We start from the raw sequence: 16,061 nt of genomic DNA on the forward strand, positions 1-16,061 counted from the left end.
ATTATTTTGGCAGTACTAGAAATATTAATACTTTAGTATTGCTCTGATTTACATTGTCATTTTGAACACTGAACTTTTCCTCAAGAAAATGGCCGAACCTCGTGAGTCGTCCGCGGAACGAAGTCCGCACGTCGCGACGGTCGCGGCGGTCCGCACTGGCGACTGGGGCCGGCGGCGCGGCGGCGCGGCGGCCGGGCACGAATACTGTTCATGTAATTTTACAACTAAAGTCAATATTTTACTACTTTTATAATACACAACTAAACATTAGAATGCATCATCATCCTGCATAGTTTTGGCATTGTCCGTATATTGCACATATATGCTATCCCTTTCTTGTCCGAGTCCAGTAGCGCGTTTCAGAGACCCTCGCGGCGCGGCGAGGCGAGGGTATCGGAAAGCGAGCGCGTGGGCGCCGCGAGCGGCGTGGGCAGCGTGAGCGGCGGAGTCGGCCGCGGTTCAGGCCATGGTCTGCGGTCATTGCAGGCCGGGCGGCAGCTGGTCGCCGGCGGCCAGATCGAAGAGGTGGTGCGGCGCGGGCGCGAGGGCGCCGTGCAGTGCTGAGGTCTTGAGCAGCCGCTTGAGCATGCCGCTGGAGCCGCGGTGCTGCAGGCTCTTGTGCGTGGTGAGCGAGTTCTTGGTGCGGTACCGGCGGTGGCAGAACTCGCACACGTACAGCGTGTCCGACTGCTCGTGCTTGTCTTGGAAATGTCGTTTCAATGAATAGTAACAAGAGAATGTCCGGCGGCAGTAGGGACACTCCTGCGGCTCGTTGATGCCACCGGCGGTTGGCGGAGGCATGCGGAGGGGCGGCACGGCTGCAAATTGAAAATGACCTCCCATTGAACATCTATACTGTCTCAATGTAACGGAAAGTTCAATAGTGTTAATTATCAGTCCTTGCGATACGTTAAGAGACAGGTCGAGATTCAAAGGCATATCTGAATAATATACTTTTATAATAGGTACTTAATATGTATGAGGTTAATAATTATTAATTATAATACTAATAATATGCACTGTACACATTGACTAACTACACAATAATCACGAGGTTTTATATATTCAAAGTCTTATAGAAAGTCTTTCAACCACAATGACACAGAACACGTGATAACAAAAATGATAGAAGCATGCTCCAAGCAACACAACAACGTCAAAACTGCGACACCCGATGGGAAGGGGCCTTCGGCTTGGGGTTTAAATTAAGGAAAAAAAAATATTTAAAAAATTAATCAGGAAAAAACCGAAACGAAAATAATAAAAAGGACCCTTAAATGTGACCTTAGATCTAAATGTTTGTTTCGTTAACGTGTCCTACCGGAGTTTGTCTATAAACATGTCTAACCTTTATGAGTGCTGTTACGCACGGCGCTCGGGTGCGGGTTGGCCTGGAGGTTCTCTTTGCTAGCCGAGAGCCGCCGCGCGCCGCACCAACTCCGCCCGAGTAGTCACTAAAAAAATCGTATGTGATCCGTGTCCCCCGGCCTCGACTTGTGGTAGGTGTAAATGTGGGTCATCAGGGAGTTGCGCGAGCAATAGACACGCTCGCAAATGGTGCACCTGTATTCCTCCTGCCTCTCGGCGTGCTTGTCCGCGATATGCCGCTTCAGCGACGCCTTTGAGCATAACACTTTCCCGCAAAGCGAACAGGAGAATAACTTTTTACCTGCAAACAAATCGAAAAAAACAAAACAAATATGGGGGTGCACCCCGGACGCTCAAACAAAATGTCTCATGTGAACCTAACAGTCTTTAGTGGTCTCTAATTAATTTGAACTTAATGTCGAAGAAAAAAAAATTAAACAAAAAGTGTCTCAAAAAATAATAAATTAAATAAAGAAATAATAAACAAATAAAATATAAATGATGGCGAAGCTACAGTGGGCGGTGATGTGTTAGAACAAATGACATGCGGAAGTTGCGGGGAAAAAATATCGAGGCTCAAAAACCAGGTTTGTGAAGCGCTGCCAGAATATAAAACAAGTAGGTAACGGTGCACTAGTACATAATACTACAATAAGCGCCATTTGGTAACTACCTTTGCCTGAAAAGTTCATTCATAAATCTTATTAATAGGGATGTGTTAATAAAACTATCGACATTGTATATTTGTTTTTATTAAAAACGCCATTATCATCAATATTAGGATTTATGAAGTTCCGTTTAACGATTACAATTACATTTTATGAGTAGTTATGTCAAGTATTTACTTTTAAATTATAAAGGGGAAAGAACTATTTAGGTTATACATATATGTAGCAAGATGTACATAAACATAGTTTGTTAAAGTGTGGAGCCCATTAAAGGTCGCCGATGACAGATTTATATACTTATATTAATAAATGAAATGATTACAAACATTAATTTCATCATTTCAATAGGTTAAAAACATCGCGACGAATGGAAGACAAAATAATAAAATCAATTTAGGCACGTCTTCGAAATAAAATAGTAGAATGGACTGCATTATGTATATGAGTGCCAATTATCAACAAAAACATATCGAAAGATAGTATAGTATAATAATTTAAGAAGAAAAAAAATAAAATTTCAATACAACAACCAATAAATTAATTTAGATTCCTTATAAAATAGGTAAAATAGCCAACAAGAAGTATAAGAACACATCGAACACTGCGCGCGGTACACTCGCATGCACCGAACGCGTACCATGACAAGTTAGAAAGATAATAAAAAAACTTAAACAGGTCACAGAAACAGTCTTAAACTTGCTAAGATCCTAACTAATGTAGTTTCAACAGGGATGTGTTCTGCTTCCTAGAACACGGTGTAGTTATCGCCCTTTAAAACCCACGAAGACCAAAAAGATCCTCTGAGATCCCGTTAACTTAGCAGCTACGATATAAATAAAAATTTTAAGATCCAAAAATCACAAAAGAAATTTTGATAAAATACCGAAATACGCTTCCGACTTGTTGATTTTTTTTTTCATCATATAAAATCACTAGTTAATTTAGTAAATAATTGTACAATTTTAATCTAGAGAATACGCCTAATAGTGTACAATTCAAACGGGGACTTAGTCTAATCAGTCTATAGCGTTTATTACTTTTGGCAAAATCATTTTTGATCAACAAAAAAAAATGAAAAAATTTAACATCATAAGATCTTTTTAGCTACAAAGAAATTAGCCAAATAATTATCGTACTGCCACTCTCAGCAGCACATCCCTGTAATCGTAAAGTAACGTAGATGCTAACATCTAACGATTCAGATAAACCTTACATCTAAATAGTCAACTAACTTAATTCCCAAACCCAAATTAACAGTAAAAACTATTATCTAAATTACGAAAAATAAAACAACAATTCTACCTCTTACAAAATTTGCATTTTTTTTTTGCAAAACAAACTTAACATTCTCTCGAAGCACGGAATGTTGCGAAAAATTTGAAAAATAATTTTGATTCCTTTTTCAACGTTTTTTTTTTAAATGTTTTAGCTTAACAATTTTTCTAACACGAACGACGTTCCGTTTTAGCACCAAATCACTAGTCTTTCCAATCAGTTAAACGTATTATAATAAAGCTTATCAAATAACTAAACAAAGAGTAATGGCTAAGCGTTTATGCATTTAGTAATAACAACATAAATCCTATAACACATAGCATTAAATTTTATTTTAGGAAGCCTCTTATTAAAATTATATTAGCATTGATCCGTTACCTTCTAGGCAAAGTGTCGAACACTACTCCTAATTCAAGATTACGCAAAATATGTCTTTTTTTTAATAAAAACACAATCATAATTATGTAAAGCAGGCACTAATAATTACTTAAAGTGTATATCAGTTACAATAAATTATGTTTTACATTTACACTTAGATTAAAAATTTCTTATTACTATGAAAAAAAAAGGAAAAATAACAATAGTTTTACGGACAATACGAGTCACGATACATATAGTGATGTGTCAATTGAACTATAATTGTAGATTAGAATTGTGTAACGAAAAACATATAATGTATATTATATAACCAAATCTACATATGGATTAGTATTAACGCGAAAGTCTAGATCCAGAAGATATAGGAGACACTGACTTACTACAAGCACTATTACTTATAAACGGAAGGAATTTGCTGTACAGGTTACTGTCTAACACAAAGTTTATGTAACACGCGCTGAGGAGACGAGAGAAAAGCGATGTACATCGAATGAAAAATATTATCGTAATTATTTTTTTTATAATCTATGTAATATTTAAATGAGCTTTCTGAATCTAGACTAGTATATAAAATGCCCGTTTGCTATAGTAATTATCTTGATAAACACTATGTAGGTATGGCAAGCGAGACGTCGTAAACGAAAAAAAATATTCACTGTTCAAATTTAGGAACATTTAACACTGAGAGTTATTACAATTTAATAGTTATCATCTACGATTTAATTATTTTTTTTTAATAATTAGTGCGTCATTTACTTACGATTTTAAAACGAAATAGCAACAAATTTGTAACGTAAATAAAAAAACCGTTCAAAAAGAGTACAGATAATAATAATTTAAATATAGAAACGTGAAAAGAAATATCAACGAGTAAAAAATAATAAAAAAAAATATTAGAAACGAACACAAGTGTGCGTTAAAACTTACGCTTGAAAAGTAATTAACATCTTTAGTAAATAAAAAAACATATATAATATTAAAATAGCCATAATTCTTTTCCTTAAATGGCACTTTTGCGATTTACTTTGCTAAGTAATCCTTCTGTCTGTGCATCGAATATAACAAAAAAAAAATGTAAAAAAGATAGTAAGTGACAATATATAGTCGACTAGAAAGAGAAGCCATAAAATAAAAAATGAAAACTACGTCGACTTGAAAAAAAAAGCGAAAATTATTTTGCTCTGTGGTATGTGTTTGTTCGGTGGATTTTTACTTTCTGTCTAGGTTCTGTACTGGTATTGGTATACTGGTATATTAATTGTATTGTATGTGTGTGTGAGTGTTGAGTGACAATGGCCCGAGGGTCATTTACAAAGAAACTTGTTATCTATTGGTGCTATGTATTCTCCGATTGTTTCAGTCTTAGTCAATGAACAAAAAGAAAACACCTAAATAAAATATAAATTTGAAAGCCTCATTAGCCAATTATATATCTGTGTATATAATTTTTTTTTTTAATAACTTTAAATAGATTTTTAGTAATCTCGTATAAATATCTAAGTGTGAGATCATGAAGGTAAAATACAGAATAAATAAAGTTGCAAAACGCCGAAAATGAACACAATGTTTCAAACAATATGCCTCTTTTGTTTCTTATAACGAACACTGTTTCTCTTTTTTTTTTTATAAATTTAAGCCTAATATATAAATTTACAGCACCAAGATTTTTCTCTTTTCTCAAAATATTATTTTTTCTCTTCGCCTTATTGTCACACATTAACATAGTGTAAAATTCAGGAATATTTCACATACCGCAGTATTGCACCTTGCGGCCGTGAAAGTGGCACGATTTTGATAACAATTCTCAAAAATTCAAACGTTAAATCGTCCAACTTCATCCCTCCTTTCGTCGTTTGGAATGTCGTAAAACTAATTGTGATGTTACGTAAGTCCCCGCAACAACATCCACTTCTAAAGTTCACAGATTAAACAAATATTGTAGTAAATAGAATCAATAGGCAACTTTTACAATAGGACCTCGGTCGAGTTAAAAATATAAATCGTCTAAGATATATTAAAATGATCTAACAGTAAAAATTAAAAAGAAGATAAATTCAAAAAGATATTGCGATTGGTTGTATAATTTGAGATTAGACGTTGAAGTGGTCTTTGAACTTGTAGAAATCGATGTTGTGCGCGAGCTTGGGGTCCTGCGTGGTGAGGTTCTGCGGCTGCGACTGCGCAGGCATCGCGGGCAGCGCGGGCAGAGCGGGCAGTGCGCGCTGGCGCCGGTGGTAGATGCTCTTATGGTTGTTGAGCGAGTTGAGCGTGCGGAAGACCTTGTGGCAGAGGCTGCAGCGCGCCGAGTGCAGCGGCTGCAGGTGCTGTTGCTCCGTGTGCCGCTTGAGCGTGAGCCGCGTGGACAGCAGCTTGCCGCACACCTCGCAGCGGTGCCCCGCGCCCAGGGGGCCCACTGCGCCACACATAACAACCAACATTAGCGCATTAGTCAACCGACCCCCACGTCGGGGCCATAGGTCCCAACACCACTGCGAAGCTCCAACGGGTCCCATTCGTTCGGAACCAATTGGCACGATTTAGCGCCACTCTGTTAGGTGGCAATTTAGCGAACCGACATGGCTTGTAGAGGCAATTTAACGTGATCAATCGAATTTGACTAATGCGCTCAATTAAATTTTAAAGTTGGTGGTTATGCGTGTACCGATTATAGTTCCAATTGGTTCCAGAGAGGGGCGTGAGCGTAGCGCGCCGGCGCCGGGGCGGCCGCGCGGTACGTTCGCGCCTGCCTTGGGTTTTAGTAACGACCTCAGGACAAATTATATAGGGTAGCCTGGCGGTGCGCATGCAAAGTACACGTAAAACTATGCTATGTACAAATGTTAGGAACATATCGCTTTACAAATCTGTTTTCGTAAACTTAACAATTTTCTAAGGGCAAGACTATGGCGTTTTAGGTGGTAAAGGATGGCAGCTTTAGTTCTTCGAATGGCAACGTAATCGGCGACGGATGTGACGGGCGTCAATTGACGGGGTAGAAGGGGCCCTGTCCGGTGGCGGAGGGCGGTTGCTGCTTGCGGTGGTAGATCGACTTGTGGTTTCTCAGACTATTCAGGCTGGAGTATACCCGTCGGCAAATATTACAGACGGGCTCCCTCGAGGGCCTCATGTGAACGTTCTGAATGTGCCGTTTGAGCCGTGTCAGGGAGGACAAGCTCTTGTTACAGGGCTCGCATCTGTAATCTTCCTGGGGGGTGCGGGCGCCACCTGGTCACAACACAAGCAGTTAGCCCGGTGGAAGCTTCCGAACGCACTTTTAATGCACTCTCTTTATCGCTGCCTCTCGATTATTGTTTTATTTTTATTTGTAAGCACCGCCACCCCCCTTTACAGTTTGATGATAGCCATCCTCCGCGCCGTAAATAATGCGAAGCGATATTAGTAACGCATATATGTTTTTGTGTCCTAGCTCGACCTACATACGGCTTAGCAAAGCTCTGCGGCGTTTGTGATGAATTAAATCTGCCGTTGTCATAACAGAGCGTCGCGCGGCGGCGGTTCCGGCCGGCGATCGAGTTTCTCGAACAAAAGCGTTAGTATTCTTCAATGAGACTGAATGTCTGTTTTTTTTTAATATAATTCGACACCGGGTGACCATTACTACAAATTCCATTGTCCAATCTTGGATGTCCCGATCGGTATATTTCTCAATACAATAATGATTAAAAGTAATACGAAACTGTTTTTAGAAACATGAATGACTCATGGGATCCGTCGTGCGTTTAAAGTAAATAACTCATTACCGGAATACAATTATTATGCTATACGATTCTTGCCGGTCAATTTTTCGCATACTACTTTCGGAATCGTCTTCTCGCAATTGTTTCTTTTTCTAAATAGTATTTTCGACACGGTAACTTCCAGCCAATTGGTACGAGTGCTTTTGCTGTTTTTTTCCGTAAAAAATTAATTTCAAAATCAGATGACACGGTATAATGAAAACCAATTCAATGAAAAAAAAAAGAAACTTAAAAATTGGAAAATGGGAACGAGGGATATCTCCTAGCGTACTTTAAGACACATCTATAAAACAAGCTGGCATATCTTCCTTGTACGGTTACATTAAACTAATTACAATACAATAAACATGCACGCCACATTGAGTTTTGGTTCAATGATCGATACTCATTTTACAAACTGCAACTTTTGCGGTCTGGCAAATGAAAACGGATGATGCCTAGTTCGCGGTACATCGAACCAAAACACAAAAGCTAACATTAATACAGAACACAGAGCACAAAATGAAGACATATATAAATATAGGTTAAGAGGATGAATATACATAGATAATTATAGTACATAGATTAAATATAGGTCACGTGATATTGCCTCATACATTTTTTTTTGTAAATATAAACCTAGTAATGATATATAATACCTATTAATGACAGAGCAGAGAGGAAGCGGTGATGGTGGCATACGACAGACAGTGCATTAAAAATATCGTTTGTTTCAATATATGTAGGTAATGCATAAAATAAATTTGCTGCTAGAGAAGCCGCGACTCACCTTGAGACGTGCTGGCCATGCCGTCGGGTGCCAGCGGGCTCGGCAGACCTGCAACCAGGACACACACCAGCTTTATACATCGCTTTACACCTCACGGTACTAGCCACTTCTATAGGAAGGAGGAATTCAGTGGATCTGCTCAGGCACAGCTGAAACTATCTATTTTCGAGCATCTAACCAATGCAGGGAGTTTGTCACTTGGTGTTAACGAAAGTTTGAATGTCCCGAGCAATAGTAAAGGAAAACATAAGGAGACTTAAAGGTTGAAATTAGTTGAACGGAAAATTGAGACATAAAAGTAGAGGTCGTAGTCAACAGGAAGTCTTGTTGTCATAATAAGATTATTTTAAAAATATATAACACACATCACAACATCAACATACAAAGAAATGAAGACAAAGAGTTTAATTTACCGGTCAAAGATGAATGTTCAGTGAGAGCCGCCATGGTGAAGTTGTAAGTGTTGGATGGGGCAAAGAGCTTAGTGTCGGCCGGCGGTATGAAAGGCGAGGGCGGCAATTGCGGCGGTGGCGTGCGGTCGTCGGCTTCTGCCGAGCTGCCACGCGACGGAGGTCCGCCCTGAGACATAATCGTATAGACATTAAACTCATGTAACCTTTCTTACGTATTCTATGATCTGTAAGCATCGAATAGCTCTGTTTAAACCTAAAAAAAAGAGAAAGGATAAATTTACTCAATTTTGCAAAGTATTAAAATGAGGTACATATTAGCTTTTCAACTACGTAATTATATGCTCGCAGTCCATTATCTAATAACGCAGACAATCTGTCTGTCACAACGGACCATGGTATAACAATCGCGACTGTCACCGGACACTTGCCGAGTTCCGGGTAGAGGTATCTAGTTCGTTAGACTTCTTTCTAATACTCAGTAATGTCAATGTCAAGATAATTAAGCGACGGCGGACGAGGTTATTATGTTTTGACAGCTTGAATTTCAAACGTATCGGTTTGGAGAATATAAACAGAACTATATTTCACGGTTTATGATAACATCGTTATAAATTAGCCAGCTCAGCCAATTTTATTAAAAAATACGGTTTTAGGTAAAGTTTGTTTGTACTCACCATGGAGCGGTGATGCGAGTGCGGCGGTGTATCGTCAGCGCTGCGGTCCAGGTCCGCGTTGGAGGCGCAGATCATATCAATGGGCTCGTGTTTGACGTCCTCGAGGCGCGGGGAGGGTGAAGAGGAAGAGTTGGAGATGCCGTTCCCATTGCCCTGGTCGTGCGCGCGCGCGTTGTTCACCATCGAGTGGTTCTTAGTGGAGAAGTCGGCGGCGTGTATCTGCGGCTGGTCGTTATTGTTGTCGTGGCGGATGCGCTTGATGACGTCGGGCGAGTTGTCGGCGGAGCGGCTGAGGCGGCGCGGTGGCGGTGGGGCGCGACGCAGCAGGGCCTGCGCGGCCGGCGGGTGCGACAACAGTGCCTCCTCCAGCTTGTCGGTGTAGCCGGGCGTGTGCGGGGTATGTGGTGTGTGCGGTGTGTGCGGCGTGTGCACGGGATGTGGAGGCGTGCGTGGAGACGACACCGTTGCGGCAGCGGCGCGCGTTAAGTTCTGGAGGAGCGGCTGCGGAAGTTATGAGGTGTTACAGTCCTACTCCATGGTCTATCTCATACCAGATCAGAACTTAGTTTCATCAATTATTGTTGAATGTATAACTTAAATGTAAAATGCTTTGATTCTCAGAGTTCTCATTTGTTGCGGCACAGGTTACGTTTGACATAGTTACATTACTGCACTATGAAAAATAGGACGAAATAATCCGAACATTAATGTCTATTTCAACAATGCAGTAAATGTTTGCTTACCCCTTGAGCGTCATCATTCTGCGTGAGTCCGGAGACGCGCAGGACCTCGGCGGTCTTGAGGAAGGATGAAAGGCTGCGCTGGTGCACGTTCACCTCGCCGTGGTAGATGAACTCGACGAGCGCGTTCAGATCCGTGAAGGCCACGTCTTGGAGCACAATCACTGGGTGCTTGCATGGCGTCGACTGTGGAAAAATATATCGGATATTTAAAATAACACCTCTTCTTACCGTCCAAAAATGAATTCATTTACGAATAACCCAGCTCAAAATACTCTTAAGTAGTATTACGGACTTTACAGAATAACAACAACACTTGATAACGTTGCTTTTAAAGTTCTGAGTTTCATAACGCAATGTGCAAAAAGACTTGAAAAAGAAGTGAGCCTTTCTTCGTCCCCTTAAAGGTATTCAAATGACTGAGTTCTGGTAAATATTGAGTCGCTAGTACTCAATCATTTGTTACTAAAATTAATGCAAAGGAAAAGTAAGCAGATACTTAGTTCTATGTCTTATCTATGTATTGAAGATGAAATATTTTTCACCTGCGCAAATGTTTGCTCAGGTTCAGGTCCAATAGCTATTGTCTACAAGTATTAAACTTTTTACATATTTTACGCTAACACTAAACTCATTATACTTATTGTATATTTTCTTATAAAAAATTTGATGTTGAGTTATAAACAAGTGGCCTTACCTTTAAAAGCTCCCTGAAGTAAGGGCTGCAGGCGGACAGCACGACTCTATGAGCTTTGAGGCTCCTGCCATCGCAAGCGAGGGTGACGTCAACGAAATCCTCGTCGTCCCTGAGGTTTTCAAAGGCGCTGGTGATACTGCTCTGGTAGTTGTTCCAGCGCAGGCAAAAGTGCTGCGTGTCCACCATCTTGTCTGATTATGATAACGTTTGTGTCGCGCGGATTATGGAGTCATGTGTTCGAACTGACGATCTGCGGACGAAAGGTACGTGTTAGTGATATGTCGCGGAATTGTTTACAATTTAGATTTATTTATAAAGTTAAGTATGCAGATAAAGCTTGTAACTTATCAATAAAAGTCTGTTTGTTTAAAAAGTTAATTGTCGACGTCTGTATGGTCCTTAAATAGAAAGCTATCCGTCACATTATCGTGGCGCTGTCTAGTTTGTTATTACGCGTTAATTAGGGCGCGTGCACAATAACTCGAGCAGTAAACAAGTGTACAATGCTTTACTTTTATCGTCTCTGACCTGATTTTTAATATAATGTTTTATTTATTATAATTTATTGTTTAAATGTCAAGAAATAGGAACACTATAACACTGCAAAGATATTTTTATCTCTATATGTAATTATGTATTTATTTAACTAGCCGTTACCCGCGAGTCTGTCCGCGCGGTATTAAAAAAACGTAGTAAGTATCCTATGTGTTTTTCCATACTATGTTCTACATCTGTGCCAAATTACATCATGATCCGTTGAGCCGTTCTGGAGATATCTTGAAACAAACATCCATCCATCTAAACTTTCGCATTTCGTAAAGGAAAAAAGGCAAGTCTTGAAAAGAAGCAGCAAAGCGTTGCAATTGTGCCTCCTGTTGTGTTAATCGGGATTGAAAACGTATTAAAAGAAGTGTGGTTGATGGTGTTATTTATAGAGAGGGTGTTTTATTGCTTAAAAAACTTTATTTAGTTAAACATTACCACAAATATTATGAAACGCACATTTAATTTGTAAATTTGTTAAGAATGAAAAGATTTAATTGTAACGAAACAAGAAACATTGAAAAGCAAACGTATTAAAAACAAATGTCGCGTTTCCATTGCAAAAGTTTTCTTGTATGTATGGGTTTCCCCTTCAAATCCCCGAGGCTGGTTTATTGTGTGACGATTGCGAATTTATAAAATTTCCAGAGTTTGAAATAGGATTGTTATCGTAGACAAAAGCGTATTGAATTAAGTTGCGTTCGAATTGAGTTATTGAAGGCAGGAAAAATTTCTTTTTCTAAGGTTTCACCGCAAACTTTATGAAAGGCCTGACTAAGAAAGTATTAAGGATTTAAAATGATGTTTCAATAGTACGTTTAATTAGTTCTATGATTCTTCTATGACTAGTTACGTTTACTTTCTAATCTAATTCTTAAATTTGAATTGTTTTTCTCGTTAACAAATATTTTGTAATTTATGTAAGGATTGTTTAAATTATATTTCTTACTATTTTTATTTAAAAATAAAATCGCATATTTTATATTAAAAAAAATAATAATATCATTTATATTTCACAATAATGAAATATAATCAATTTGTTAAAAATATTCTATTTCTGTTAAACATATAAATATTTTTTAAATTAGTGAATAACTTTCAAAGTTTGGAGATATGATCTTTAGGAAATTATTTTTTGTCATATCATTCCACATATTTGCCGCCAAAACTTAAAATAAGTCATAAACAATTTGGGAATCGAAGTCAATACCAACAGAATATGAAGATAACTGTTTATCTACAGGGTTATAAAGGCGTGGTAATGTGTAAACAACATTTGATACAAGACAACAGCTGCAATTATGCAACAAAGAATCGCATAGTTCTAATGTATTTCTGAAAATCGCTTTCGATGCGATGCAACGGACGACGCAACGAATTAACACCCTTATTCTCTTTGTTTTAAGATCGTGGGGGGTGTTATTGAACGGTATAAATCGTGCGGCGTATGGTCTGAAGTTTTTCAACAAATCGTAGACAATAGGTCCCAGTGACCGAGTGCAAACAATGTTCCTCGAATTACCACTTGGTATGTGAGCTGGTTATCTTTGCTATCGAACTTATGTTTTTTGCTACTTAAATACCCTTTAAGAAGTTATGTAAATATTTTATTCACGTATATTCTTTTACCAGTAATATAGTTAAGCACAGGTTTAAAGGGAAACATCATCATGCAACTTACACATACCGGCAAATAAATTCGAAGATATGGTGGTTGACTATGGCCTTGTTACTCCTAAATAGAGAAGGCTTTAAGGCCCTTTTTTGGGTCATAAAGGGCTCGCGAAGATGACGACGACAACTGGGTTTTTTTGATAGTAGTCGAAAGGTAGAATTGAACTAAGCAATCACAAAATATTTATTACACACAGGAGTATTGTTTGAATAACTGAACTACTATTCTCTCATTGATTATTTTAATTTATTTAATACGTTTCTAAACTTTCCTATGTATTTTTCGCTTGATTGTTAATTTTATTATAATGAGTCATACAATAATTAGGTATTAATAAATATATGAACCAGTTATTTCGTGGCATATTGAAATATGTCGACTTTGAGATTCTTTTGTAATGATTTGGTCGTTGAACAAGTACATGACCTCGTTGCTCAGTAGTCACACACTTGGTTTGTAGCTGAATTCATTTCTAAAATAGTTTTCATATTAATTGGATATTAGAAAATTTTATTCTTGTCGAGTTTTCTTTTTGCTCTTTTGACAATTTTATAAAAAAGGCCAAAAGCTTACAATATGTTCATCTTAGTAAGTATAGCCTAGAATTTTATCTTTAACCTTGTAAAGGTTTAGACTTAATAAATAATAATACAAATTGCAAATTTCTTTTTTGTAATAAAATAAAACGTATTTTTAATTATTAAACGTCAGTAATATTAATAAGATGACTGAAGGATTCAGAACTAATGGTGTTTTAAAATCAGGGGTAGAGACGTGTAACTACGTCTATTGCAAACACCCTAATGTTGACGATTTCTATAAAAGACACTAAATCATGTTATTCCACCACATAGCAAATCCTTTTACTATTCACAGCATATGAAAAGCCGATCCCTCTTTAATGGATGTGGTGTAATTTATAAGCGAAAAGTTAGCAATAAAAATATTTCAACAGTCAAAACAAATATCGCAAAATTTTCGATGTTTTGTTAACTTCCTTTTGTACTTAATATGTATGCTTGTCAATATTATTGTTACACTTCTAGCTATTGATACAATATTGTTCTAGCCTGCAGTCCCGTGCTTAGCTTTTCTCTATCTGAAATTGGTTTCTGCGACCTGATGCGGGCATTCGATAGCGTTGACAGCTAAGTCTCAATAAATTATTCTAATGCAATTAGAAAAAGATGGTTATTATTCCACTAAACTGTTATATAAAAACTGTTATTTTGAATATAAAAATATGAAGTAATTTTAAGAAAGGAATCGCAATTTAATCGCATGAAAGTTTTAAATAATTTCCATAGTTTTAAATTAGTTACACACTTGTGGAATTAAATATAGATTTCGAATCAATAAATTTCAAGTTTTGTTGAACACTTTTAGTGCCATTATAATTTTTATAAGTAGCAATGTAAGTGTTAACTAGCGAAACGCTCAATACTTAACCCTTCGACCTAAAAAACTTGCTTCAAGACCAAAATGGCCGTTTTGTTAGCATTTAGTCGAAAACCTATCAGTCTTTGTCGTCTATTGAAAACGTCTTTGTCTATTTCGCACCTTTACTCATATTATAAATCAGAATTTACTTTACATACCCTTTTATAATATCTTTCGATGTTTATATACTGTAGTGTTTGGCGTATTGAGCAGAACTGAACCTTAACAATATGTTTTCAAGTGTGTAATTTGATTGCAGTTTATTACTGCAATAGAAACGATAACATTATATAACACATGCATTATCTTTTGCATTATAAATCCGATAGCGAATCTTTTAGAGTTCCGTAAGTGTTTAAAATAAACCATTTCTGGTAATTGGTATTATTAATATTTTTAATGATAATTTTAGCTAAATTAAGGTGGAAAAATAGTATTCGCTGAGATGGCATCCTTTTGCCACACTTTTGTATCATGCTTGTGCCTTGTATGTCTTTTATGTTTTTTATGTGGTAATAAATGTTTTTTGTTTATTTCTTTCTTTCTATATCTAATGATATGAAAAGATAAAAAAGAAAAATAATATAGAATACCAGTAGAAGAGGAATCTTTAGATAATTATTATCGTTTTAATATAGTGAATTGAGCATGTGTTTTATCGTAATTCAGTACTTTTCAGTTTTGTACTTTCAGTTTGAATTTGTATGGGTGAATATTGAACATTGTTAATATCAATAAATTTGAATTATGCTAAAAAACTAATAATTTTATGAGCGAATTCAAATGGTTCAAGATTATTCTGTTTTTACTTTATTTTAAAATTGTACGGAACCAAAGCGTCTATCAAATCGTACGTTCCTCAAATTCTTTTTTTTATATATTTTATCAGCTTTATGCTGTGATAAGAATTTAGAAACTATGATAAATAGAATTTGTTCTATATCTACCACACACGGTATTAAGGTATGCGTCAATAATGTGACGAAAGTGACTTCGAATTTTATTAACGAGACCGTGTTTGCAAATCGAACCTCTCTAATTGTATTAACCACTAATCAAATAATAAGAAGGGTAGACAGAAAAAATGTTTCAATTTTAAATTGAATAATTATAAGCTTTTTAAATTTCTGGTAACGTGGTTGTTAAGCTTCTTACTTAACGATTACTGTTAAATTAGAAAGTATTTTTTTTGGATTTCTGAGTACACTTATGTTGTTATCTTTGTCAAGCGTATGTTCAAAATTTTAATTAGCTATTTCGCAAGTTATTCGAATCATTATCGTGATATATTTAACAAAATTATTTTTAGAATAAAAGAGATAATTACAATTATAGTATAATATAATTTTTGACGTGGTGTTTTCATAATAATATAAGACATGGTTTAAAAACAAGTACATGTTGTCACCTTTCCATAAGGAAAGAATTATGAAAGATTTACAAAATTCTGTTGAGTTTTACGAAACAGTTGTTATTCAAAATGTTTCATGTAATTTAATACAGAGGTAGATTAAAGTCTGGAATAGGATCATCATCATCAACATACTCAGTTTACCCTTTTCCCTACGGAGACTAGCCACAGTACGTACTACTCCTCCATGTCAATCCATCCATCCATACTTCGGTCATCCCCTACCTTTGTATCCATCCATATTCAATCACA

General features: G+C 36.9%; 2 protein-coding genes across 4 annotated transcripts in view; both read right to left on the minus strand.

Annotated features, from left to right (window-relative positions):
• On the minus strand, window positions 1–1,442 carry LOC106710284 (broad-complex core protein; the record flags this gene model as incomplete). Its single annotated transcript, XM_014502301.2, has 2 exons — window positions 1–818; window positions 1,349–1,442. Coding segments are annotated over 2 exons (435 nt in total), but the record flags the coding sequence as incomplete, so codon positions are not given.
• Window positions 1,371–16,061, minus strand: part of LOC106710384 (broad-complex core protein isoforms 1/2/3/4/5) — a 27,714-nt gene continuing 13,023 nt past the window's right edge. The window contains exons 3-8 of one of the 3 annotated variants that reach the window (XM_014502405.2): window positions 10,741–10,990; window positions 10,047–10,229; window positions 9,304–9,804; window positions 8,630–8,795; window positions 8,217–8,264; window positions 1,371–1,669 (exon numbers count right to left, since the gene is read on the minus strand). In XM_014502405.2, coding sequence (XP_014357891.1) covers window positions 1,455–1,669; window positions 8,217–8,264; window positions 8,630–8,795; window positions 9,304–9,804; window positions 10,047–10,229; window positions 10,741–10,926 — 1,299 coding nt within the window. In that variant the 5' untranslated portion in view covers window positions 10,927–10,990 and the 3' untranslated portion in view covers window positions 1,371–1,454. Of the gene's footprint in view, window positions 1,670–5,259; window positions 6,915–8,216; window positions 8,265–8,629; window positions 8,796–9,303; window positions 9,805–10,046; window positions 10,230–10,740; window positions 10,991–16,061 lie in introns of those variants that run through there. The other 2 variants (XM_014502403.2, XM_014502404.2) reach the window with 2 other exon arrangements.

This window comes from Papilio machaon, chromosome 13 (assembly GCF_912999745.1).
Source record: "Papilio machaon chromosome 13, ilPapMach1.1, whole genome shotgun sequence".
NCBI classification, from domain to species: Eukaryota; Metazoa; Arthropoda; class Insecta; order Lepidoptera; family Papilionidae; genus Papilio; species Papilio machaon.